Genomic DNA, 26,034 nt, shown 5'->3' with positions numbered 1-26,034 from the left:
GCAGCAACCCACATACAAAATACAGGAAGATTGGCATAGATGTTGGCTCAGAGTGAATATTCCTCAGCAAAAAAAAAAAACTTCAAACTAATAAAATTTATTTGTGGTTTACTATCCACTACCTTTGATTTGTCGTAAATGTACCATTTTCAGGATTTGAGAGATGAGTAGCTATTTGGGAGGACAATTTGAGGCATCTATCAAAATCTTAAATGCACATGCCCTGGGAGTCAGCAATTCCCTTTCCAGGAAATCTATTCTATAAAAATATTCCTACATATACACAAAGATATACTGTACATGGATATTGACTATAGCATTGTTTAAAATAGGGAACCACTGGAAAGCGTCTAAATTCCAATTAAATAAATTACACATATCTATACTAGGAAATATGAAGACATTGTGTTGAGTGGAAAATGCAAGTTATATAAAATATGAATATTAGGATTCTGTGTATATTAAAGAAAAAAGCTAAAACTATGTATACATGTATAGACATATGTGTATATGTACACACAGTCACGTGCCACATAATGACGTTTCAGTAATGACAGACTGTGATACAACAGACACAACAGACAGCGACCCCATAAGATTAGTACCATGGAGCCTAGGTACGTAGTAAGCCATACCTTCTAGGTTTGTGTAAGTGTACTCTGTGATGTCTGCACAACAATGAAATCACTTAATGATGCATTTCTCAGAACATATCCCAGTTGTTAAAGAACGCATGACTGTACGTACAAGCTGGAGAAAAGGAGTGAAATGGGGAAGGAAGTGGCATGGGCAAGATAGTGCAAAAAAAGAACTAATTTTTTACTCTACAGATAGCAGCAATGTTCTGATTTTTCACAACTGTGTATGTAATATCTTCCATGAATTCAACTATAGATGTTCAGTCAGAAATAGGAAGAAGAGAAGGAAAGGAGATGAAAACAATGTAAATGCCGTGCCATTCCACCTGCCATTCCACTGGATGGGTACATTCCCTGGCCATGTGTGCGGTTCTCAATCTGCCCATTCCTCCATGTCCTGACTAGTGTGTGAGCGTCTCACTGTGTGTACAGACCCTTATTTTTCAAAGAGCATGTTAGGTTGTTTTACCCCCAAACCTATTTGCTTTAAGGGCGATAGTTTTTCAAGGGCCAGCCCAGTGGTCCAGTGGTTAAGTTTGGTGTGCTCCGCTTCAGCAGCCCAGGTTCAGTTCCACACTACTCATCTGTCAGTAGCCATGCTGTGGTGGTGGCTCACATACAAAAAGAGGAAAATTGGCAACAGATGTTAGCTGAAGGAAGATCTTCATCGGTGGAAAAAACAAAAAGTTTTTCAAGAGTGATTTTTGATGACACAATTTTCACACTACTTACTGACTCTAGAACCTAACTCCCTTGTAAGACGCAACCCTGCTGCAGGTACAGAATTTTAAACAAGACAAAAACCACCTTAGATGAAGGATGAAAAAAAGAAAATTCAAAGACATTATCATTTACCCCATCCATACAATTCATATGTTTACCTACTGAGTCTAAACCTTTTCACTGCCTTTGCTTTTCAGGATTAGAGAATTGCAACATTTTCATCCGATTGCGCGTTTTAGACATTAGTCTCTGGCCTGTCTCCAAGTTTATTACATGTTTTTTTTCTTAAGGAGAGGCTGGCAACTGGAACCACATGAAGCGTTCCCGGTATAACCGCAGAATGGCCTTGTACAGTGGGTAGAGTTCCTCTGATCTGTCTCCAACACATTTTGTAGAATAATAGTACTTGTTTTGCTCTTTTAGAAGAGCGTGTCATCCCCAGGGTGTCTCACTGCCACTGGCTGCTTTTATTTGACCAACATCTGGCTGAGCTATGGAACCCACCATAAGTAACCGTCTTCTCCTGGTACTGCTGGAAAACTATATCCACACAAATTTCACACCAATACCAACTATGGTTTATTTGCTAATTTAAGAAAGCAAGTTCTAAGGTCCAAATCACCTTCTCCTTTTCTCTTCAGCCCTAGATGTATGATTAACTCTCAGTTTCATTTGTTTATATCCTGCCTTATTACAGAAAGAATTTGACATGACTCAGTCACTCGGAAGCCTACCCTCCAGGCTTTCTTAAGTGCATGAGCACTTTCATGCAGGAGAAGGGAAACATGGGAAGACTCAAACAAACTAACATTGCTACTGGGAGAGAAGCCAGGGCACAAGATTACAAGGGAGAAAAGATTAACACTCATTTTTAATCACGTATCCATACACTACACCATTTATTCACATTCTCTTTATCCACTGTAACAGTTTAAAAGAGAGCAGAAAGGGGAAACTGATATTTACTCAGTGTCCACCTGGGCAGCTACAGCTCTAAAGGGGAAGTTCTAATGGGGAATCTTCTGCATCCTTACCTCGGCTCATAAAGTAAGACCTCTCCTCCTCAGGAGGAAACGGTGGTCTCCCCCCTCCCCTTTCTAAATCAGTGACCTTGGGAAAAGGAACTGAGCATATGTAATTTAGCCCCTTCTAGGTTCGCTCTTTTTGTAGAGGATGAACACACACACTCTGCTGTTCCAGAAAATGAAGCTCTACCCTTGGAGATGGGTGCAAGGAGAGCGGGGTGGGAAGAAACGCGCAGGTCCTGATCTGTAGGTTCAATTCAGGGGTAAGAAATTAAAAATCCCAAATGGAGCCACATTCTCCAGCCATGCCTCCAATTCAGCTTTACTAACAATAAGGCTCATGTTCTGATTTCCACCTCCCTGCCTCTTGAATCTTACTCCTTAATTCATTCCGAAGTAAACGGGGAGATAATAGTGTCACTAATTTACAACCCTAAAACGGAAGGTCAGAGAGGGGAAGTGATTTGCCCAAAGCCCAAAGTCAGTGGTAGAAGCAAATTCTAAAGAGAATTCTGATTCCGCAATTCCACGCTGCCTCATCAGCAACTCATAACAGAAAAAAAACTCAATGATCTACTAACCTGACAAACAAATTTGACATCTGGTGAGGATCTACTGAAGGGTTTCGGGAAAACATAGAAGTTAAACGACTTTGTTATATACCTGGGGAGAATAAGATAAGAGGAGACTTAGGGGCTCACGTTACGTCACGACAAAAGAATTCCCACCACTTGTTAAAATAACCTACTTTGAATCTGTGTAGTCATACTTAAAAGCGCAAAGGCCAAACTGAAACAGCAAAAAGTCCATGGAATGCTGGAAAAGGGAAACAAAACATCGGTCAAAACAGTGCTGTATATTCCACATGAGCAATAATATTCGCAATCAAGTGAGTTTTCTGATTACTCAACTTGGGCAGAATACTTCCGTTTAGAACAGATTACAGATTATGTATCAGAAGCATTATTAATTTATATCCACTTCTTAATATATGTCCCAAGTAAGCACCTATCCATCATCCAGAGCATGATATTAGGCCTATTTCCAAAAGGTTCAAAGAACCACATCTATTTCCTATAAGTCAAATTAACATTGAAAATATTAAACCTTCTCCAATATGTTTTCCAGCAAACAATTATTTTTGCTGTTGTTTTAAACATCACTAAAATATCGTTTCGTTGCTAGGGTTCAGAAGTTAATGTGTAAGTTTAATATTATATTTCTCTATAGTGCAACATAAAGAGGACCAACATGTGAAAAAAAAAAAGATTTTCTAGCACCTTCACTTACTTTTTTAAGCTTCTGATACCTTTCTTCTGGAGTGTCAAAACCATTTGTTAATGCAGTGACTGAAGGTCCATCACTGATTCCTAGATTTTAAGAAATAAATGTTTTTACTTGCAAATAAATGCTGGCGTAAAAAATGTCAGTCAACTAGCCAATGGCTCTATAATTTCATATTCTTGCGAATTACGATTAATTGGAATGCTCCTTACTTTTTTCAAAATCAGCATTCATTTCACTGACCACCAAGCTAAACTCTATAATAATGAATTTAGAGATGTGAACATTTCAGTTTGCTGATGGGTAGTTTCAGTGTCTAAAACAAGTTTTCAAAACACGGTAATGATTTAAGAAAAGTATCTCTATGATTAAATAAGTTTTGCTGCTTTCAAAAGATTACTGCATAATCAGACATCAACAAATTCTGAAGTATATTACCATTAGAGTATCAGTTTTGGCCAACAGTTTGGAATAACGTGTATACAACAAAGGTTATCTTCAAGGTCAAGAGAAAATTATTTCTCGTGAAAACTCTTAGCTTCCTTGGGAATTGACTCCAACTAGAAACAGCATGCTTAACTAAAACCATAGATCTGTATTTACCCCCAGCATGGATTCCTTTAGAAAGAGCTGAAGAGCTTTTTAAAATCAGGGAGTGGAAGTGGATATCTACACCAAAAGGAGCCAACTGTTCATACTGACTCCAACAACTGACAAATTCATCTTCGATCCAAAGAAAAAATCCTTGCAATTATCAATGTAGGTAAAGTATTACACACACATACACACCCATGGTAGGCAATGAACATTTCCACTAATGCATAAAGGAACACACTCATTTACCTGCAAAAGCCTGACCCTAAAGTCAGTCACGAATAACAAATATTGTATGATTCCACTTATAAGAAGTGTCTAGAGCAGCCAAATTCACAGAGGCAGAAACAGTGGTTGCCAAAGGCAGAGGGGAAGGAGGGATTGAGAGTTATTGTTCAATGGGTACAAAGTTTGTTCGAGGAGATGAAAAAGTTCTGGAGATGGATGGTGGAGACGGTTGCACAACAATGTGAACGTCCTTAATGACATTGCACTGTAAAACTACTTGAAAATGGTTAACATGGTTACGTATATTTTACCACCCGCACACACAAGCCCGACTCTAACCCTGCAGCTCTCTACCACGTACATCAAACTGTTTTAAGCAGCACAAACCATAATCTCTATCTGCCGCTCTCCGCGCCGAACAATCGCAAACCCCTCGCGTGTCTTCCGCGCTTCTCAAACGTTTCCAAGGAAACGCATGCGACTTGCCCAAGGGCTACAAAAAGGCAGGAGCGGCCAGCAGGCAGAAGCCAGGGGCAAGGGGTCAGGAGCCTTGGCCGTGCAGCGCAAGGTGCCAGCCTCGAGCTTACGAGCGAGGGATACCTGAAAACTCCCCATCGATGGCGAAGAAGTCGGCCTCCTCTATGGCCTGGTACACTTTGTGAAGATTACTCTTAAAATCTGCAGAGAAACCGAGAAGAGGCTCAGAAGTGGCTCCTGCCTACAGGCTCCTAAGGGGACAGGGAAGGAGGGCCCAAGGAGCATCTAAGACCTCGGGCCGGAGTACAAGCCCTGGACGGATGCACGGAACCGAAAGCCTCAAGTCCCCGAGGGGTGCATGGGCTAGAGAGGGACAAGCCCCGAGGGTGCACCGGCCAGAGGGACAAGGCCTAGGGGGTGACCGGGCGGGAGGACAAAGTTCGTAGGGGTGCACGGGCCACAGAGGGACATGGCCCCAAGAGGCGCACGGGGTGGAGGGGGACAAACCCCTGAGGGGCTGCCACAGCGCCAGGCCCCGCCGAGCAGCCCGGCCGTGGTCTGGGCCTAGCAGGCCGGGTGCGGGGGCCGCCAGGACGCGGGGAGGTGTGTGGCGGACACGCACTGCTCCTGATTATCTCCATTCTGCAGGGCGGCCGCAACCCCGGGCCCGCGCCAGCCCGCCTCCGCCGTGCTACGCGTGGAGTTCCGCGGCGACCACGGAGGCAGCAGCTCCGGGAACCCCGGCGGCGACTTCCGGAAACAGCGCGCGCCGGTGAGCGTCACGTGCGCCTGCGTCACGGCGGGGGCGGGGCCCCGGCTGGGCTCCTCCCTCTCCTTCCAGGGACTGGGGAGGGGCGTGGCTATCGAAGTCCCCAAGGCGTGGCCTAAGTTTGCGAGGTCCGCTCTTGAGGCGTTCGCTTTACAAGGGGGCGTGTTCTGACAGCCAGTTGATGAACCAATATTTCTTGAACTCCTATTGGGTGCCAGGCGCTCTGAAAGGGGTAGGGATACAGTGATGAACAGAAAAAGACAAGGTCCCTGCCCCCGTGGAGCTTAATTTGGTGGAAGAGGAGAAAGTCAGATAGGAATAGAATTTACCACCTGGAAACACGATAATCGCCAAGAAGAGAAAGAGCAGGGTGTTGCAATAAGAATAATTGCAGGATTACTTAGAGAGGCGATGTGGAAAGCAAAGCTGAGACCTTTATTTACTGCACAAGCCACTGGGAATACTAGGGCAAGCGGCACAGATAAGGTCTTGCCTAAAGGAATTTTATGTTGGTTTGACATTTGCCGCTAATCCCCAGAGCCTACAATAGTGCTGATACATAGTTGATGCTCAATAAACATGGGTTGAGTGAATGAATTCACTTTGGTCTTTCACAAAAGCCTACTATGAAGTTGGTTACAAGACCTGTTTTCAAAGGCTAGTTCTGTCATTTATTAGGCCTGGAATGTATTCAACCTTAAACCTCAATTTCCTCATCCACTAAATAGGATTGAGACCAGTGGTGATAACGTATGTGAATTTTAAAGCACTGTATAAATAAATGTAAGATATGATTAGAGTTTTGACTTGCTATCACATTTCCCTACATTTGCACTTCTGAGGTTCGAGAGAAATAGTGAGTACAAACCTCTTTTAACCATTTCCTCCCCCAAAGGGAAATATTAAGTACTCTAAAGAACAAATAAGAGTCTGGCCATATTTTCCTCACCAGGTCCCACAAGTCCATTTTCCTTGCCTCATTCAATGGAAATTTACCTATAGGAAATCATGCCCACTTTCCCTAGTGAGGGCAGCAGTGAATGTGAACTCGAGTTCAGACGGAATGGGAAGGGAAAATACCAGCATGACAAATAGTCAAACCTCAAGCTTGAAATGTCTCTCTGCCTTCTTATTTCAGCTAAAAAAGTCCTAAATGGAAGTACTAGCCACATATGGCCACTTAAATTTAAGTTTTAAGTAATTTAAATTTAATAAATATCAAAGCTTACTACAAAGCTACAGTAATCAAAACAGTGTGGTACTAGCACAAAGACATAGAACCCAATGAAATAGGGTAGAAATCACCAAAATAAACTCCCTAATATATAGTCAAATGATTTGCAACAAGGATGCCAAGATCATCTAATGGGGAAAGGATACACTTTTCAACAAATGATGCTGGGAAAACTGGACATCCATATGCAAAAGAATGAAGTTGAACCTCTATCTAATACCATATAAAACAGTTCAAAATAGATCAAATAGCTCTTATATTTATAAGAGCTAAAACCATAAGACTCTTAGGAGAAAACACAGGTCAAAAAGCTTCATGCGGAGCCGGCCCGGTGGTGCGGCAGTTAAGTGCGAACGTTCTGCTTTGGCGGCCCGGGGTTGGCCAGTTGGGATCCCAGGTGCAGACATGGCACCGCTTGGCAAGCCATGCTGTGGTAGGCATCCCAAGTACAAAGTAAAGGAGGATGGGCATGGATGTTAGCTCAGGGCCAGTCTTCTTCAGCAAAAAGAGGAGGATTGGCAGCAGATGTTAGCTCAGGGCTAATCTTCCTAAAAAATAAATAAATAAGTATTAAAAAAAAAGCTTCATGACATTGGATTTGGCAATGATTTTTCTGGCTATCACACCAAAAGCACAGGCAACAAAAGAAAAAATAGATGAATTGAACTACATCAAAATTGAAAACATTTGTGTATCAAGGACACTATCAGCAAGGTGAAAAGACAACCCACGGAATGGGAGAAAATATTTGCAAATCATAAATCTGATAAAGGCTTAATATCCATAATATATAAAGAACTCCTACAACTGAAGAACTCAAAAACAAACAATCCACTTTAAAAATGGACAAAGAACTTGAATAAACATTTCTCCAATGAAGGTATACAAACAGCCAACAAGCACATGAAAAGATACTAAACATCACTAATGCAATTCAAAACCACAATGAGATACCATTTCACACCCATTAAGTGGGAAATGGGAACTTTGTGCACTGCTGGTAGGAATGTAAAATCCGTCAGCCAGTATGGAAAACAGTATGGTGGTTCTTAAAAAATTAAAATTAGAATTATCATATTGCTACTGGCTCAACACAAGGTTAACAAAAGGGAAGCCATATTGTAGAAAAGAAACCATATGGTAGCTTTGAATGACCTCTGACTGACTATCCCAGCTGGATATGCTCCAGGAGATCCACCTGCTCTGTAGATTTTATGACCCCTGCTTGTACATGTACCTCCCAGCTGCAATAAGATGATAACTTCGTTTTGAGTCCTTAGGAATGTGATCACCCCCCAACAGAGAGTCTATGCTGATAGCCATCATCAATGAAAATTGAAAGACCTGGTGTGGTGACTCCCAGTTGATGACACCAGAGAGTCAACATTCCTAAGCTCCTCCCCATAACCCACTGGCCTATATAACTACTTCAAGGTTCTGTGCCCCCTTAAGATGGCTCCTTTGGACATCAGTCTCCCATCTTCCCTCTTGCTAGCAATTCGCTGCCACTATCTTGCCTCTTGACGATTGGCTTTTGTCTCACAGCGAGCTGATTGTGCCCTTTGTGCAGTAACAATACAAGGCAGGAATTCTGCTTCTGGGCATATACCAAAAAGAATTGAAAGCAGACACCTGAACTGCTATTTGCACACCCACATTCACAGCAACATTATTCACAATAGCAAAAAGGTGGAAACAACCCAAGTATCATCAACAAAATGTGATATATACATAAAAGGGAACATTACTCAGCCCTAAAAAGGAAGGAAATTCTGACACATGCTACAACGTAGATGAACCTTGAGGATATTATGCTAAATGAAATAAGCCAATCAGAACAAGACAAATACTGTATAATTCCACTTATATGTGGTACCTAGAGTAGTCAAATTCATAGGGACAAAAAGTAGAATGGTGGCTAAAAGAGGCTTGGGGAAGCGACCATGGCGAGTTGTTTGAATGGGTATGGAATTTCAGTTTGAGAAAATGAAAACATCCTGGAGATGGATGATGACGATGATGGTTGCACAAGGATGTGGATATACTTAATGCCATTGAACTGGACACTTAAAATTGGTTAAAACGGTAAATTTTATGCTATGTACCTTTTACACGATTTAAAAAATATGCTGATACCTATTGCCAGATTATCTTCCAGAAACTGACTTCACACACTCCCAGCACTAGCACATGCCATTACCCATCCTTTCACTCTACCAATTTGATCGGTAGGAAAAAAAAAAATCTCATCCCAAATGATGAGTTTAACAATCTCCAGGCCAGCGACTTAAAACCTATAATCAGCAAGAATTCTCAACGGATCAAGACGGTGGGAGAAAAGACATGGTGATAAGAATGTCATTTTAATCCCAATTCTTCTAATACCGTAAACGGAACTTTAGCCATGGTCATCGGATTTTCTACATAAAATATAAAGACAAGAAAACTTTGTGGGGAGTACAGTGCGGTCGTCTAACAATATTTTAATTTCTGGGCAAAGATGTGTCCTCCAAGCACAGCAACAGACGGCCCAGAGGAGCAGATGCAGCAAACCGCCTCACCCTCGGGGTGTAACGCCCTGGCCCGAGGTCTGTCCAAGCTAGAGGGCGGGATCGGCGGTGGTGCGCAGGCGCAGACGTCTTCGGCCTGGGTGTGGCCGCTCTAGGCAGCGGGGAGGTCGCGGGGTTGGGGGTGTGGGAGTTGGATGCGGCCTCTCCTCTATGGTCGCCGGCCGTGGGAACTCTTCTCCGCAGGCCTTTCTAGGTTTCTTCCGGAAGTGGAGCAGCCGACTCCTCCTCTGCTTCCGCAAGAGCGAGACAGCCAGGTCAGCCCCGGGATGAGCGCAGTGGTGAGCAGCGGCGCGGGGGAGTGTGGCGAGCGGGTGGCCCGGGTTCGATTTCGGGGCGGGGTGTGGAGGACGGGCGTGGGGGACGGGTCGAAAGAGGTGCGCGAGGCTTTCCTCACCCAGGCACGGGTCCTGAGCAGCCGCAGTCCTGGTCTCCGGGCGTGGACCCCCCCGTTTGGCCAACTCCCCCATCCCTTCCCGAGACCCCCACGTCCGCACGGCCGGCCTGTCTTGGGCCTCGCCGGTGCCCCCTCGGGGGTCAGGGGCAGAGCCTGTCGCTCTAGGGTCGTCCCCGGGCCGGAGGGAGAGGGCGACGTGGCGCTCGCCCCCCACAGGGACGCCTACTGCGGCCTGGGACAATGCGCCTAGAATCGACTAGGCTCCTGATAGACGCCTGGCTGGGCTTCAGGTCTAATTAGCGAGGTAGTCCTTCCACAAAGCGGCACGATTGTTCCCGTTTTAAAATAGGGTAACGGATGCTCAGGAAAGGGAAAGGGAAACCCCAAAGTCAACACTGGGGTTAGGCTGGAACCCAGCTTCTGTGATTCCGAGCTCGCGGCTCAGAAAACTGAACTTGAGCAAAAGCGAGTTTTCTTTAAAAGAAAGAAGCAAATGCGAGTCAGGCTGTGGGTCAAACTGGGGATCTTTGGCGGGACAAGAGGCGGCCCCCCCAACTTTGATGGAGAGGAGAAAGTGAGAGCCCAGCCTCTGTCAGGCTCTCAGCTGTCGGCGTTGGGTCCTCCCCGCCGAAGCCCATCGAGTGGTCTTGATGTCAAGGTCTGGAAAGGCCAATAGGAAGGAGCTGTCCTCTGTTTCCCGGGCACACCCCAGAGCCGGCGCAGAGTGCACGTACAGGTTAGGTTGTTTAGTTTGTCCTTGTCGCGGCTGGTGGGTGAACAGCCAGCCGGGGTGTTTGTGCTCTGCGTTTCCCTGCCTATCTCCGTAAACTTGATGGAAAAACGGTGCTTCTCCAGGGCATTTTTTTTTTCTGAAAGCTCCAGTGCCTGGCACTGACACTACGTATGTAGCTGGCACTCAGTAAATGCAAATATTGGTAATTCTAATAATATACCAATCGGCCATACAGTAGACTCTTTTTGAGTATCTGTGGATGGCGTTTGTCGCTTAAACCTCCTTCAAAGTAGATATTATTATCCAGAACTTATATGAGAAATATGAGGCTCAGGGAGGATAAATGTGACCTGGTTTGGAAGCCAGGTCTCTCTCATTCCTGAAACCATACTGTTTTAACTATCCCAGACTCTCCAGGAGAATTATCATCTAGAAGATGAGGAAACATACACACTTTTTAAAGACTTTCAAGTGACAGTTGATTTGGGTCTTGTCGTTTGGACATTTTTGGCCCGGAGACGGTGTGGAGCTGTCTTACAGATGGAGGGAAGAGTGTGATATGGGAAAATGCCCAAGGAGCAGGAGTTAATAGGTAGGACACGTTGTAGTGTGTGAGGTGAGTAGTAGGGGATCAACGATAATAATAATAGCTAATGGTTATATTGTACTTAGTGTGTGCCAGGCACTATTCTGAGTGCTGTGTGTGTATTAATTCATTTAATCCTGTCAACAACACTATCAGGAAGATACTGTTACTGTTCCCATTTTACAGGTGAGGAAACTGAGGCACAGAGGTTAAGTGACTTGCCTGAGGTCACACAACTAATAATTGGTAGAGCTGGGCTTTAAATTCATTCTGCCTCCAGAGTTTGTGCTCTTGTTTAAAATGTGTTGATTGCTAGTGGGCTGTGGAGATTCTTAGATGACAGGCTTACAGCTATAGGTTTTAATTTCTCATCATCGGGAAGGTTTTGAGCAAGGGGAGGGCTTGATCGGAGTTTTTCTCTGGGAGGATGATTCAGGCAGTGGAGAGAAGAGAGATGGGAGAGAAGAGGAAATGAGATTGGAAGTGTTATTTAAACTTTATTTTGTTCACACCTTACCCGTATCTTGTCTGAAACATATATTTAGGCATAAAAGTGTTTATTTGTATGTAAGAGCTTTCTAGTTCTCAAACTTCCACGTGCATAAGAGTCTCCTGAGAGGCTTGTTTAAAATGCACCTTCCTGGGTCTCTCTCCCAGATATCCTTGTTCGGAGTCACCAGACTTCCCAGGTGATTCTGATGGAGATTCTCGGAGGTTCCGTGATAGGAAGTCAAGTATTTGTTGATTCCGTTTTCATCTCCAAATATCTAGAGCCCAGCTTCACACCAGCTTCTCTCAGGTGCCATGATAGAATTCTAAGGCTTGGTTCTCAACCTCAAAGAGCTGAAGATTTGGTTGGAGAGGCAAAAACTACTCAAGCGGTAGTGTGCAAAAAGCGTAAGAGTGAGCTAAATCCGAAAAGGTTGCATTAGTTTATAATATGTGAATCAAACAGAATAGTGTAAAACCCAGTAGTTTAGGTGTGGCTTACTGGTAACCACAAGTAGTTATTGATCACTTTCTGAGTTATGGGACATCTACAGCGTTTAATACAGGATAGGTCATGGCATACATGCCACATAACAGAAACGAGAGAGGACAGAGTCTAGGGAGAGCTGGGACACCTTCTCAGTGTGCTCAAATCTTGCCCAACACCACTCCCAGGCAGTAAATCACGGCGCCTCACAGTTCAGGTGGCAGGGCGACGTTCGGTGGGGTAGCTAATTTTGCCCTAGTGATTTCTGACCTCGTCCAGAAAGAGAATCTGTCTATTTGAAGTTGAAAAAACACAAGGTTTTATACAGTAAGAGCCTGGAAATGCCTCTCTTGTATTAATGAAAGCCAATTTCTGCCACCTGCAAGAAATGCACATAATATTCTCCTTATTGCCATTTCTGACCCTTGCCTTGCTTACATTTGGGCACATTTGTTTATTTCATAGTCACTAAAAATGTGTGGTCGCTCTTTGGGCATTTAATGATGTCTGTAGTATTCCACCAGTGTTTGTAGCGGTGTCCCCAGAGGTGGACCTGAGGGGTGCCGGAAATAGGGCTGCTCCCAACCACCCTCACAGCTCTTTCCATTGTGAATGTTTCTGCTTATTTAGCTCATGGAAGAGCATGCTTGCCCTAACAGCCGCAAGCTGGAGTTCATGTTCCAGAATGCAGTGTTGTCAAATTCTAGTTTTTCTCTGGTTTGGATTTCTCAGCTTTGCAGTCGCAGCTCTATGATGTGACCTAGAAGACAAAGAACAAGTCGGTCCTTTGAACTAATAGCTGTTATTTCTTACCTTATTGGGGTAAAACAGTAATGAGAACAGGGTTTAGGTCAGGCCATGATTTAAAACCTGGCTCTGTCCTGTATTAATTAGGCCTCCATTTTCTCATCTGTAAAATGAAAATGATGGTAATAATTATCTCCTAGGATTATTATGTCTTTCACGTCATGAGGGCTCAGTAAATATTAGCAATTATTATTCTCTGTTGTTAAGTAATATGTAATGAGAAAAAATAGCCTAATTAGAGGCCCATATACAGCCAAAATCTTTTTATTCTTTCATGGATCATCTTTGCTAAGAAATGATTGAAATCATATTTTTCAGGCTAGAATCCCAATAAATTAGCCCATCAAAGGATTATTCCTAAAACATTAGGTGTGCGCTATAGTCACAATAAATTTTTTGTTGAATGAAGAGGTGGGACCGTAATTATATGCCATGGAACAAAGCAGTTTGAAGATGATGATTTCTGCAGAGTTAACAATCACACATAATGAGGTCTTTATAAGCTAAGGTATAAAAATTCTTAACTTAAACTCAGAATGAATGCATTCTTTGATAAACTTAAGAAAAATTACTGTATCAGTTGACTTTCTTAAATGTTAGTTGGGTGACTAAAGAATCAGACAGATGACAGCAGTGCCACCATCTCCTTCCAGAGAGTGGCCCTCTGGACAAGTCTACGGAGGAGCACTTGACCAAGTCAGACAAGCAAGCTTTCTTCCAAGGGAGGAAGAGCCAAGTTCATTCCAGGTTCCTCAGTTACTTAGAATTATTGGGAGATTGTTTTTAGGTCCCAGCCCTTTTTTTTTTCCATAGATTTTTCAGATAACTATACCATGTCAGGTGTTTCTTTGGGAAAACTTTACCAAAGGTCATGGTGATAGATATCTTGCAATTGCCCAAGTCTTTGGAGATTGGTAATTGTTTCCTGTCGGTTGTGCCAACATACCAAACATGAATGTTTTAGAAAAGGTTGACTTTTAGAAAAATTTGTTCATATATGTGTATTCATGTCATATTTCACATAAAATGCTTTCTAAGGTTTCATGCCATTTCTTGATACTGAAACTTTAGAGATGGTGTGTTCCTCAGGAAGTAGCATCCGTCCGGATGTTTTGAAAGTTACATTGGTGAGATGTTGGAACAGGGTGTTGGTTAGATGGCCTGAGCATAAGGACCACAACTGCTATAGGGATCCCGCACTTGTAGGGACTGGGAAATGTCCACCTGGAACACATTATGGAAGAAGGGACCACACTTATTGAACACTTCCTGTGTGCCCGAGCTTACGTGTGTCCTCTTGATGCTCATGACAGCCCTGCGAGGTTGGCAGCAGTGACCCTCTTCCTGCTAATGTGGGACTTAGAGAGAATGAGTAGCCTGTCCATGGTGTCATGGCTCAGAAAGAGTGGAGCTGGGACTCAGACCTGTCTTCTCATTTTAAAACTGAGGTGTGTTGTACTCTCTCTCGAACCAGCAAGTAAAGAATACCCTCCAAAAAATTAAAATGTGTCTTAAAGGCCTTCTGTGAAATATTTGATTCATAGAAGAGCCCGCAGACTCTCACTCTCTTCATTTTGAGCTGGGTCTCTGGGGATATGATGACAATAAAGCTCACTTAGAATTTTTAGACTTGGTTCTTGCCCTAAGGTTCCTCCGGAGTCTGTCATACACACAATCCACTGAGCAGGGTTAGCTGGCTTCTGAGTCTAAAGCAGGGTAGAAGCAGTAATTTAGAAAAATTTGTGGAAGATCTCATAGGCAGTCACTTTCTCAGTGATAAGTAACAACCTGACAGCAAATCAAGAGACAGGAAAATTATAAGTTGACAGCTCTCCAAAAGCTTACTAGCCTAAGACCGGTTAATCTGGGAACATCATACACTCATCAGTAGACTCTGAAAACATCACCTTATGGGACAGGTCATGAAAACTCAGACATCCCCAGGGGTCAGGTAAGTAACAGAAACAAGGAAAACAGTGAGTGAGGACTGGAGCAAACTGGGGTGGGCATGCCCTGTCTGAAGGGGGCAACTGCTGAGCCACTCAGGTTGAGCTGATTGCTGTCATGCAAAATGAGAGCCCAGTGCTGCCAGATCTTCTGAGTTTTTTCAGTAGAAGCCAGGAATCTGGATTTTTATGTGAAATCAGATTTTTAAAATTCTGGCACCAAATTCAATAGAAAGAAAGAGAAAGAAGGAGGAGGAGGAGGAGGAAAGAAAGAGAGGGAAAGGTAGGAAGAAGGTCAGGGAAGAGAAAGAAGCACCTTGTGAGAGAACGCCTGCTTGCAGGCCAGATGTTGCCACAGTGGAGTGGTGGCTGCCGATGTTGGGACTGTTCCAGGACAGGAACTATGGATGCTGATGACAATAATTCTGCGTCACTGTCACAGGGCTCACCTGGGTTCGTTATAACCACTCTAGGAAGCGGAGGGTGTGGTACATTAAGAGAGCCTTTATCCCAGTGAATAAACAGTTCAGAACCTTATTTGGGTCTTGGTCCCCTTTGAGAGCCCAATAAAAGCTGTAGATTTCCTTCAGGTCAGTACTCATAGACACACTCATGTGCACAGACACAAGCTCAGCGTGTAATTTCAGAGCATGCACAGACCTCCTGGGGCGCCTCTGCAGACATCACTTGAAGACTCTTTTTCAGAAACCACAGCTCTTCAGAGTGACTCAGTCCCCGGAGGCTTGGCTGTACTCTTCAATTCTCTGGCGCTCACCCTGTCATTTTAAACTTGTCTCTTTGCAGTTTTGTAGACTTTTCCAGACTCAGGCATTCTTCGCGTTAGTTTTGAATTAGGTGATTAACACCTGCAATTTCAGTTGATGATTAAACTTAAACCAAAATGTGTCCATGTGAACGGGGCACTGGGGGTGGGAATGGAATGCTTCTCCTTGCCCCAATCCTAGCCGCGGCCCCCCAGTCTTCTCTGAGGCCTTTGAGACAAGAGAAAAAGGCTACAGGGATGTCCTGATGTGAAGGACACTTGTACTTGTGAAGGAACTCAGAAAGAGCCAGCGAAGCTTCTCACGGCTCCAGCCTGCTGGTGAGTGTGCAAGGTTTGTAAGAACAGCTATAAACATGCTCAGGATCATGGGGCCTTCTCCTCACAGAGGCCTTTAATCATTGCCAGTGCAGGAGGTGGTGTTTACCCAATCTGAACACCGCAGCTTGCAACTTTAGTGTCTGAGCTAGATTTTATCACTGAAGAGGCACTTTCCTCCTCTAAAAGTCCTGCCTTCTTTAGTGGAGATAACCCGGGTACACACAGAAATAGCAGAAAAGATCAACTGGGTTTGGTTAAGCTGCGTATTCTTTCTCTATTAGCTTTCACTTTTGAATTTAGGGTAAAATGAAACTATCAGAATTTCTAAGATGTAATTACAGTGTGTGCAGTTTCTAGTTTGTTAAAGACAATTATAAAACAGAGTTCGTGGCCACCTCGCTTTTCAAAATCCGACTTATAAAATACACTTTTGACGTCAGTGTGTGATTTGTTTTCTCTCATGAGAGGTAAACTTTCAGATCTGGTAAGCTTGGAACTACTGATGCATTCTAGTTTTGAAAGGCTAACTCATGAGAAATTAATTTCAATATACATTGTCATTTCTCTGCAGGCGACTCTGGAATCCAGACACTTGGCCTCACCCTTAACTCCCAACGATAGTTTTGTATCTCCGTCTGCTTGCTAGACAGTTCTGCTTGGAAGTCTTGTCATCATCTCAAACTCAACTTTTCTAAAATTCATCTTACCTTCTTTCCAAGGTTGGCTCCATTGGTTTACAGTGGCCCATTTCTGTCAGAAATACCATTCTTCATCCCCAGTTCTGAAACCTAGCCAGCATCTTTGATCATTGTTTCTCTCTAGTCACCAAAGCCCATAAATTATTTTCTTAAACATCTCTCGGATAAATTAGTCCTTTCCTTTGCCACCTTTCGTTCTTGACTGTTTTCATCTTTGCCACCTTATTCCCAGAAGTGATAGTACCTCACTTCTAACCTGGCGCACGTAGCCCTCCTTCCTGATGATGTTTGTCGTCCTCAAGCACAGCTTTGCTGATCTCCTTGCCTCTGAAACCTTCACGCGCCCCCATTGGCCCACCTCTCGTTAACCAGACACGCAGGACCCTGTGTCGGACCTGTGTCTCCTCTGTCGCTCCCTGCTCCCTGGGAAAACACACAGCAGCGCCCCAGTCAGGCCCATCTTTTCTGACCCCTTGCACAACCCTCACTGGCAGCCTCGGTATTTTTCCTCTGACACTGAGTCCAGATGTGATCCTGAATATACCGAAAGGGCCTGCCCAGTGCCCAGCTCCTGGGAGATGCTCAGGAAATAGCAGTGGTTCCGTTATTATTTCCTGGGATAGTGCTCTCCATGTGGTAGTTGTTTAATCAATATTAGTCAAATAAAGGAACTACTTCATCAAAATGATCCCTTTTTCCAAAAACCTGTCTATAAAAGATCTCCCACTTCCTTAGCAATTTGAAGAGGCTGCCCAAAGGAAAACACTTAGAAATGTTTTTAATATTCCTAAACATACAAATAATGAGCAAATCTAATTATCAGAAGTAATTTAGGATTTGTGATTAAAAACATTTGTTTAGACTCTGTCTTCCAAAAAGGAGTTTTTAATGGGCCTATACAGAAGGTTGGTCCCTTCTTTACTATCATCTACTATTGTGAGTAACTATTAATTGTATATTTTAAAAATTTATATTTATCTTACATTTAATCTTTTAAATATACACTTATCTTTACCTAATTATCTTTTTAGTGCTGGATAAGGAATCTATTCCACTTTAACACTGAATTTAAAATTTAGCTGTGTTTATTCTCTGGGTTGAAAATCTCCCATTGCTGTTAGGCCAAAAGGAATACAGTTTTTTTTTTTTACAATTTATATGTATTTTTACAATTATTGTAACATCATACATTTTCATTAAGAGCAACTTGGTAAATACAGAAAACCAGGACAATCATGACCCTCAGCCACCCAACACACCGACTTCTAATAATTCATTATTTTTGTCTAGTCTTTGTGTATAGATTTGCATATTTAAAATATAGTGTTATCATGCTCTAGGTAAAATTTTGCACCCCATAAAAGGTGATAAAATTCTGTCACCGCTGCATTTGAAAATCAGGTAAATTGCTATCATGTATGGTTTACTTACCATATGCCAGGCTCTGTACTAGGCACTTTACTTACATCCTGTGATTTAGTTCTTAAGAACCTCCCAATGGGTAACAGTGTTACCACCCCCGGTTATATATGAGAAAGCTGAGACTCAAAGACGTTCAGGCGCCTCAGCTGGTGGAGGCAGAGGCGGGGTGAGAAGCCAGGCAGCCCAGCCCTGGGACGTGCCTTCTGAAGCACTCTACCTGCAGAGCGTAAAACGTGCGCCCCTCTCTGTGAGCAGTCTGGGTGATCAAGAGTGATTTCCTTTCTTTCCCACTGGCGCCTACACTGCAATAATACCAGGAATACTATGAATACTCACTTCTTTAGCCCCTATTACACCATAAGCCTTCGTAGCCACTCTCCTGTCACTGTCTCTGATCCTCACAAGAACCCTTGAAAGTTTTTGTACTGTTATCACAGTTGAGGAAACAAGGCTCAGAGAGCTCAGGTAACTTATGCACGCTCACAGAGCTAGTGAGTTGGAAAGCTGAGATTCTAACTCTGTGGTATTCTCCATCATACTGCCTTTCAATAAAAAATCTCCTTAGACCCAGATAAGAATGAAAAGAGAATGGTCCTTTGCTATTTGCATAGTAGTGACATTAGCGTGTTTCTATGGCACGAGATTGTCCAGACGCAGAGGGTATAATATGCATGTTTGGGTTGGTTTTGTGGGAAGGGGGTATATTGAGCCACTAGGCAGTTGACCTGGCACAGGGTGCCTCAGAAAAGAAGGCTTCACTCACTTCCCAGTACTGCTCCTATGGAAACCTCCAAAATCAAATGTTTGTCAAATAAATACTTACCTAATGGGAAGACAGATTTATTTGGATAAAATGTGTTATTTACATGAAGTACATCTGTTAGTGCCAACTCTAGACATTTTACTGGGCCAAGAAACTGGTTTATTGAAAATCATATACATTGAAAGGACTTTAGAAATTTAATTGAGAAAGCTGAGGCCAGAGAAATTTCATTTTCAAAAGAAGTTAGTGAAAGAGAAGGATCTAGAATTCCTCCATGCCCCCACCCCCGGTCCATTGAACTTTCCACGACACTGTTTTGCTTTCCCTAATTTCCAAATGTGTGACAAATAGGCCAGAAAGCAGTTCTATGATGTTTATGTGATTTATGGAATGTGAATTTTTATAAATCAAATTTGTCACATTTAAAAGCCAGCATTAGTGGCCAACCCTGTGGCGTAGGGATTAAGTTCACCTGCTCCACTTCAGTGGCCCAGGGTTCATGGGTTCAGATCCTTGGTGCAGACCTATACACCGCTCATCAAGCCATGCTGTGGTGTGGCGTCCCACATACAAAGTAGAGGATGATCGGCACAAATGTAAGCTCAGGGACAGTCTTCCTCACCAAAAAAAATAAAGTGAAAAATAACCAGCTTTAAAAGAATGACTGTAATCTCAAACAGCTACTGAACTATTTCTCCTATTTCTGTCCTTTTTTTCTAGATTTAATGATGCTTTGCAGCAATTTTCTAAATCTGAAATTTTCTGTGCCTGGGGATCCCAGAATTTGCTAAGCGATGGAGGAATCTCAGCAAAATGATCTGAATATGATGACCCTTGAGGAAGATGACCATCTCAAGAGTACCGGCCCTCAGATTTCTGTTAGTGAATTTTCCTGTCACTGCTGTTATGACATCCTGGTTAACCCCACCACCTTGAACTGTGGGCACAGCTTCTGCCGGCACTGTCTGGCTTTATGGTGGACCTCTTCGAAGAAAACAGAGTGTCCAGAATGCAGAGAAAAATGGGAAGGTTTCCCCAAAGTCAATATTCTCCTCAGGTAATGCTTGGTGCTTATTGGTAGTATATACAGCTTGTACAGTGTGGTTTCTCTTAATGGGGGGGCAGCAGCCATGGTTGAAAAGGCTGGAGGCACTGAGCCGACCTCCACAGCGGTCATTCTGGATCTGTTGGAATGTGAGTCAAGGAGCTCAGGGACCTGAAAATCCAGATTCCCTTCCTCACAGGTGACTGTAATTTGTTTATTACTTATTGTAAATGAAGGAAAGGAATCTGGTTATCAGACCATTGCTCATAATCTGTTGTCATATAATATTTTTTGTTGATTTGTATTCACTGAGAATATCCTGAGTCTAACAGAAACTGGTATAACTGTACAATTCTGAATAACTGGTTTGATGCTGATTTTCATAGTCTTTGACCAAACTCTGTTCTGTTTATCACATTAGTAGAGGTAGTTAACTCGCACAGAGCATCACAGAATGAATGGCAAGACCTTTCAGATAGTGGATTCTTTTCTGTTTCTGTGTAGCAGTAATGTACCTGTGAGGTCTTTGAGGCTAAAATCCTTGTCTCTTTTGTTGTTTTCTTGACATCAGCTGGGCACCAGAAAGTTCCATGAAAACATTAGCCCAACATTCTCTTTTTCACGGGAAATGTATTTACAGGCACTTTGCTGTTACCTGTTGGCCTTGGTTTCCCTGAAGGTTAATCTTAAATTGAAGGAGGGTTCTCTGATCATGTATAGTTGAAAATGAAGAGCCGTACAGGTGACCTGATGGTTGGTCCATCCATCTTACTGAACTTCACTTTTTTCCCTTTTTATGAATTAATTTTTAATAATATAAGCAATACATATTTACATTAATTTGTTACATTCTTTTTTAAAAATCAGAACATTACTGATAAAGCTAAGGCCCCTTTGACCCCTCCTCCTGTTACTGGCTACAAACATAGGTTCTTTACCTGCCACACAAGAGAGGCCAAATGAAAACAAGAATGCCAGGCTTACGGCAAGGAAAGGGTTTTTATTTCAGGTGATGTCACCTGGGAGATGAAGGTGAGTCCTCAAATTCATCTCATCTTGTCTCCCCAAAAGATGGGAAGCCAGAGATTTTAAAGGTTGCAAGGAATGCAGCTGCTTGTTGAGGGGAGGGGGGCTGTCTGTGACCTTGCAGGTGGCCATCCTTGGTTGGTGTCTCCGTGGAGGATAGTGGATTCTGGTGTCAGGAAGCCAGGGAGTAAGCAGGGAAAGGACATAAGTGTTTTGATTTTAACCCCCATCTGCTGGGTTTAATGTAGAGAAACTGATATCAGGGCCAGTATAAATTCCCCCCTATTTTATGTTCATTTCTCAGTCTTGAGGGATTTGGGGCAATGACCAATCCAGCTGCTTCCTGCTGAAATGGGGCATAGGTTGTTCCATCTCATTGAACCAGTCTTTTAATAAGGCGGTCATGCAGGTGGGCTCCCAAAGTTAGGCCTGTATTGTGTAAGTAACCAGATATTTAATAAGAAGCATTTCTAGAGAAACAAAAAGAGAAAAACAAGGTTAATGGTTGGAGCAAATTATAAACCAGTTCCTGAGCCCAGGGGGCAGCCAGTCAAGATTCCTAAGATCAGGGTCAAAGCATCTTTTGCAGTTTGAAATGTCTCTGATGGTATCATTGCTCACTCAGGTAGCTTTCTGAGAGGCTTACATAGCAGGAGGCATGAATCTTTTTAAGTTTATATCAAGTCCTACAGCTTCAGTTTGCACAGGAAAAAGGGCAGGTTTAGTTTTTAATGATTTCAGATGAAAATGATGGAAAAAATGGAAAATGTTAGTTTGGAGATTTGTTGCCAGATATTTTGGGAGACTAGAAGAATTCAGGATCCAGTCCAGTTAACAGATATAAAACAAAAGCCTCAAAGACAATTGATAGAACCAAAATCCAGTATTTATAAATGTATATTATAGTTTTTATTGAAATAATTTCTCTCTAAAATCACCCTCAATTTTACCAAGGACAGCCAAATTAAGACTAACTGGGTTGCAAAATAAGTCTAGTTTCAACAGATTTGGCCCAATTATTTACATAAATGCAGCAAGAATAGTAATTGGTTATATGCCTTCTTTTAAATCTGCTTTGCTAGAACTTTTTATAAGGAATCTCAGGTTGAACTTTAAAGGCCTCTCAAGGCCAGGAAAGCCAGACCCAGATCTTGTCATCAGACTCTGCCTGCAATACCTACAGATTTGGGTGAATTCCTTTCTTCTGAGGTCCCCAAAATATCTAGAGTTCTTTGCACCTGCCAGAGGGAGTGACATTCTTTGCTCAACCTTACCAGGTTACTGGGAACCCTGTAAGCAAGGTACCAGACCAATATTTCCAAGTGGCTTTATTCTAAAAGGTCAGCCTTTCTTCCTCAAAAGCTGTCTTGTCATATCTGAGTCTATATGTTTTCCTCAAATATGACATTCTAGTTAAAGCCTTGCTATTATAACTAATGTTTTCAATTGTGTCCTGTTATAAGAAGAACAGATTCTTATTGCACTTATGCAAACAACTATATTGCTGTGAAAACAATACTTACTCACTAAGAATTTCCAAATTCTGGAGGGATCAGGTAGGGAGAAGAAGATAAATGTTTCAGTTTTGCTCACAAAGGTATAATTTTATCAAATTGCTATGTCATAGTTAGCATGAGAGAAAAAAGAAAAAAATTCTTTTAAATCTGGGAAAACAAAACAAAATATCAAAAAATCAACAATATTTCAAATAAAAGTCATAAAAAATTATAATTATCCTTATCAGCTCATTTAGTTTCATGTAACCAACTCTTGATCTTCTGATGGCAGTTTCATGAGGCCATCAGTTTCTCTGTTAGAATTCTGTAATTTCTTATCCAGCTCAGTTTCATAATCTGAAAGTTTATTAGAAACCTGTACTCTAGAGTAAGTGCCAGAGTCCTTTCCATGAATTTTTCTGAAGCTGAAACATATTTTGCAAAAACATGAGAGTGAAACAATAAGTGTCTGTAAACAACAAGACCCAAGAATGGCAATTGACAAAGAATTTGGCTAATTTGGTGACACATAACAGTTTAAAATAACCAGAATTATGACATAATCAGGACAGATCAGAATTTTAGTAATGTTATACAATTTTTAAAACATATCAATAATATTTACCAATACAATGTCATAGGTCCCTATGAAACAATGTTTAATTATCCCTTTAACCATGGTGACAGTTAAAGAATTTTAGGCAAATGCAGAGAATTAACTAGCTGTAAGAAAAACCTTAGCATCTATGATTAAGGACCTAATAAAAACAATATAGGAAATTTATTTTGATAAAACACAAAATCCCTACCCTTCTGTAGACTACTCAAAGGAAAAACGTTTCATAATTTTATTACGAAGAGCAGACTAAAAGTTCAGGAAAATTACCCATTTAACAAAGAGAAGACCAAATTTTAATTTTGTACCCGTTTACTTTCTTTTTTTTTAAGATTGACACCTGAACTAACATCTGTTGCCAATCTTCTCTTTTCTTTTTTTATCATCTTCTTTTCCCCAAAACCCCCAGTACGTAGTTGTATATTCTAGTTGTGAGTGCCTCTGGTTGTGCTATGTGGGATACTGCCTCAGCATGGCTTGATGAGTGGTGCCATGTCCATGCCTAGGATTCGAACTGGTGAAACCCTGGGCTGCCAAAGTGGAGCATGTGAACTTAACCACCTGGCCATGGGGCCAGCCTTGTCCCAGTTTACTTTTGACATTTAAACTTATTTACTTCATTGACTTCATTTTAATTTTAGCCAACTTGACCATGTATAAAACTCTTTTCACAATTTTTGTTTCACAAACCTTCCATTTTGAAGATGATTAGCCCTGAGCTAACATTTGCCTCCAACCTTCCTCTTTTTGCTGAAGAAGATTGGCCCTGAGCTAACATCTGTGCCCATCTTCATGTACTTTATACGTGGGATGTCTGCCACAGCATGGCTTGACAAGTGGTGCATAGGTCCTCACCAGGGATCCAAACAGGGAAACCCCAGGCCGCCGAAGTGGAACGTGTGAACTTTACTGCTGCGCCACTGGGCTGGCCCCCACAAACCTTCTATAACCTTTTTTTTACATTCAGAATTTATCTCGTTTTTAAAATTAATTTTTAGTAGCTTTAATTATATATATTGCTTAGAATCTTTAATCCTTAGAAACCTTAATTTCTAAGTAAAAACCAAGTAAGCAATTATAAACTTTACATTAGCATTCTGTGGCTTGACAGATTTACAAACACCTTTAATAATTTTTAGAAACATGTTACTTCATGGTAATAAAAGACAAGATGTGTTTAATAGACCCAAACACTTTTTAGCTTCTCTGTAATAAGAAGTCAAAAGTAGATGAACTTAGACATGTTCAGCAATAATGTTTGTGTTCCATCCTATCTGAAAATGACCCAGATACTCAACAGATTTTATCATTTAACTTAAGTTAGTAAAACTCCGAAGTTTTTAAGTTACCAAAAAGAATTTGGAAGCTATTTTCCAAGTACACAGACCATAAAACATAATTATTGCACTCAAAAACGTTTACCCGTTTTTATCTATTTAAATTATTTGTTCCCAACAATTATGTTAAGATTACTCTCAGAAACTTTGTGTGGCGTTAAAGCCGTTAGCCGCCGTCTTCAGGTGTTTTAGGTACATATGTCAGAGTACATAATTATTGTTAAAAACTTTCTCCGAAAACTTTTATCCTCTTACATCTATTTGGTTTACCTGTTCTCAACAATTATATTTAGATAGTCTACAAAAACCTCATGAGACATTAAACAAAATCAGCTATTATTCTGTTACTACTTTTGTTGACAAACTGTAGCAGAGATGACATGAGCTCATTTGCCCAGTAAAGCCAGACTGTGTGTCTGCATTCTATCCACTGCTGCTAACTCTGAGGACATCTCTATTTTAATTCAAACCAGCAAACTTAAACAGGCTTCCATTTACCAATGATTATTTTATATCATGTTAAATAACTTTGTCTTTTAGAAGCTTTTTGATATTAGTCAAAGACTGCATTCCTTATGAGAGGTTTTGAATTCTCTCTTTTAAGAGTGACCCTTAAGGTGGACTCATGTGAAACAGAGGTTCCCCAGAATGGCCATTAAAATTCCAAATTATCTCAAAAGTTTACTTATTTTCTCTTGCTTAATTTAGATGAGGAGTTTGGGGAGAGTTGAAATGGGGAGGCTCAGTGAGAGAGGAGCAGCAGATTTGGCTTCCGCTGTTGGCGTGTTTAATTATTTATTTTCTTTTGAAGAGGCAGTAAAGTATTCCTGATTTTATTTAGAAACCTCAAAAGATTAAAATAGGCTTCCCGTTGTAGTTGGCTTTTTCCAATTACATACATCAGTTTGGGTAAACTGAAGTTGCCCCACTTTGGCCATTTTAAAGTGAGATCTCCTGTAGCATGTTTAATTAACATTGCCTGAAGGGTGGATTTATGTGCCCTTACAGTATCAGGCAGGGGAAGCGTTCCCCAGTGAGACATAATGTTTATTCCCACAACGTAATCTATAATACAATCAGGCAAAAGAGATGTAGTTATTTTACACAAAGCCCACCTAAATATAACAATTTTTATAAAACTTCCTCTTAATTTTATTAGCTCTTATACCTCTAATCATAGCTTTCATCGAGTCCAGTAACGAGTCTCAGTCTCATAATACTGTGTAGGGGAAGCTTTCCCAGCTAGAAGTAACATCTATTTTCACAGTTAGACCATCTACTCAGAATCAGCCCCAGTGGGCTCTGCCTGGGGACAGACAGCATGTTTCTCATTCCAATACACAGAGATGGACAGAGACACACAGATCCAGACACAGAAAAAACAGACACCAGTGAAGTGGCTCCCAGATTTAGAATAGAAAGTCCTACAACTCTTCACACTCCGAATGCATGCCCACATGGCCCATCCACGAACAGAAAGGACCCCAGATGGCCCCTTCATGAAGGAAAAGCACCCCAGAGGAGGGGAAGGAAGTTCACGGACAT

At 41.9% G+C, this 26,034-nt stretch overlaps 2 protein-coding genes across 14 annotated transcripts in view; one reads left to right on the top strand and one right to left on the bottom strand.

Annotated features, from left to right (window-relative positions):
* Window positions 1–5,771, bottom strand: part of PARN (poly(A)-specific ribonuclease) — a 148,166-nt gene extending 142,395 nt beyond the window's left edge. Inside the window, exons 1-5 of one of the 5 annotated variants that reach the window (XM_014866332.3) lie at window positions 5,592–5,771; window positions 5,093–5,170; window positions 3,677–3,756; window positions 3,135–3,202; window positions 2,968–3,049 (exon numbers count right to left, since the gene is read on the bottom strand). In XM_014866332.3, the coding sequence (XP_014721818.1) occupies window positions 2,968–3,049; window positions 3,135–3,202; window positions 3,677–3,756; window positions 5,093–5,170; window positions 5,592–5,610 (327 nt within the window). In that variant the 5' untranslated portion in view covers window positions 5,611–5,771. The remainder of the gene's footprint in view (window positions 1–2,967; window positions 3,050–3,134; window positions 3,203–3,676; window positions 3,757–5,092; window positions 5,171–5,591) is intronic. The other 4 variants (XM_070484890.1, XM_044746708.2, XM_014866333.3 and 1 more) reach the window with 4 other exon arrangements.
* A 3,826-nt stretch (window positions 5,772–9,597) lies between these two features.
* The window catches only part of BFAR (bifunctional apoptosis regulator), a 32,819-nt gene continuing 16,382 nt past the window's right edge, over window positions 9,598–26,034 (top strand). For 4 of the 9 annotated variants that reach the window (XR_001402077.3, XM_044746607.2, XM_014866330.3 and 1 more), the window contains exons 1-2: window positions 9,598–9,820; window positions 19,690–20,026. Coding sequence is in view for 8 of the 9 variants with exons in the window: in XM_044746607.2 (XP_044602542.2) it covers window positions 19,764–20,026 (263 nt within the window). In the remaining variant the exon portion in view is untranslated. Of the gene's footprint in view, window positions 9,821–11,082; window positions 11,286–16,662; window positions 16,806–19,689; window positions 20,027–26,034 lie in introns of those variants that run through there. The other 5 variants (XM_070484892.1, XM_070484894.1, XM_070484893.1 and 2 more) reach the window with 4 other exon arrangements.

The sequence above is a fragment of the Equus asinus genome, chromosome 14 (genome assembly GCF_041296235.1).
Source record: "Equus asinus isolate D_3611 breed Donkey chromosome 14, EquAss-T2T_v2, whole genome shotgun sequence".
Classification (NCBI taxonomy): Eukaryota; Metazoa; Chordata; class Mammalia; order Perissodactyla; family Equidae; genus Equus; species Equus asinus.
The sequence above is the reverse complement of the archived record's forward strand: the minus strand, read 5'-3'. Positions and strand labels throughout refer to the sequence as shown.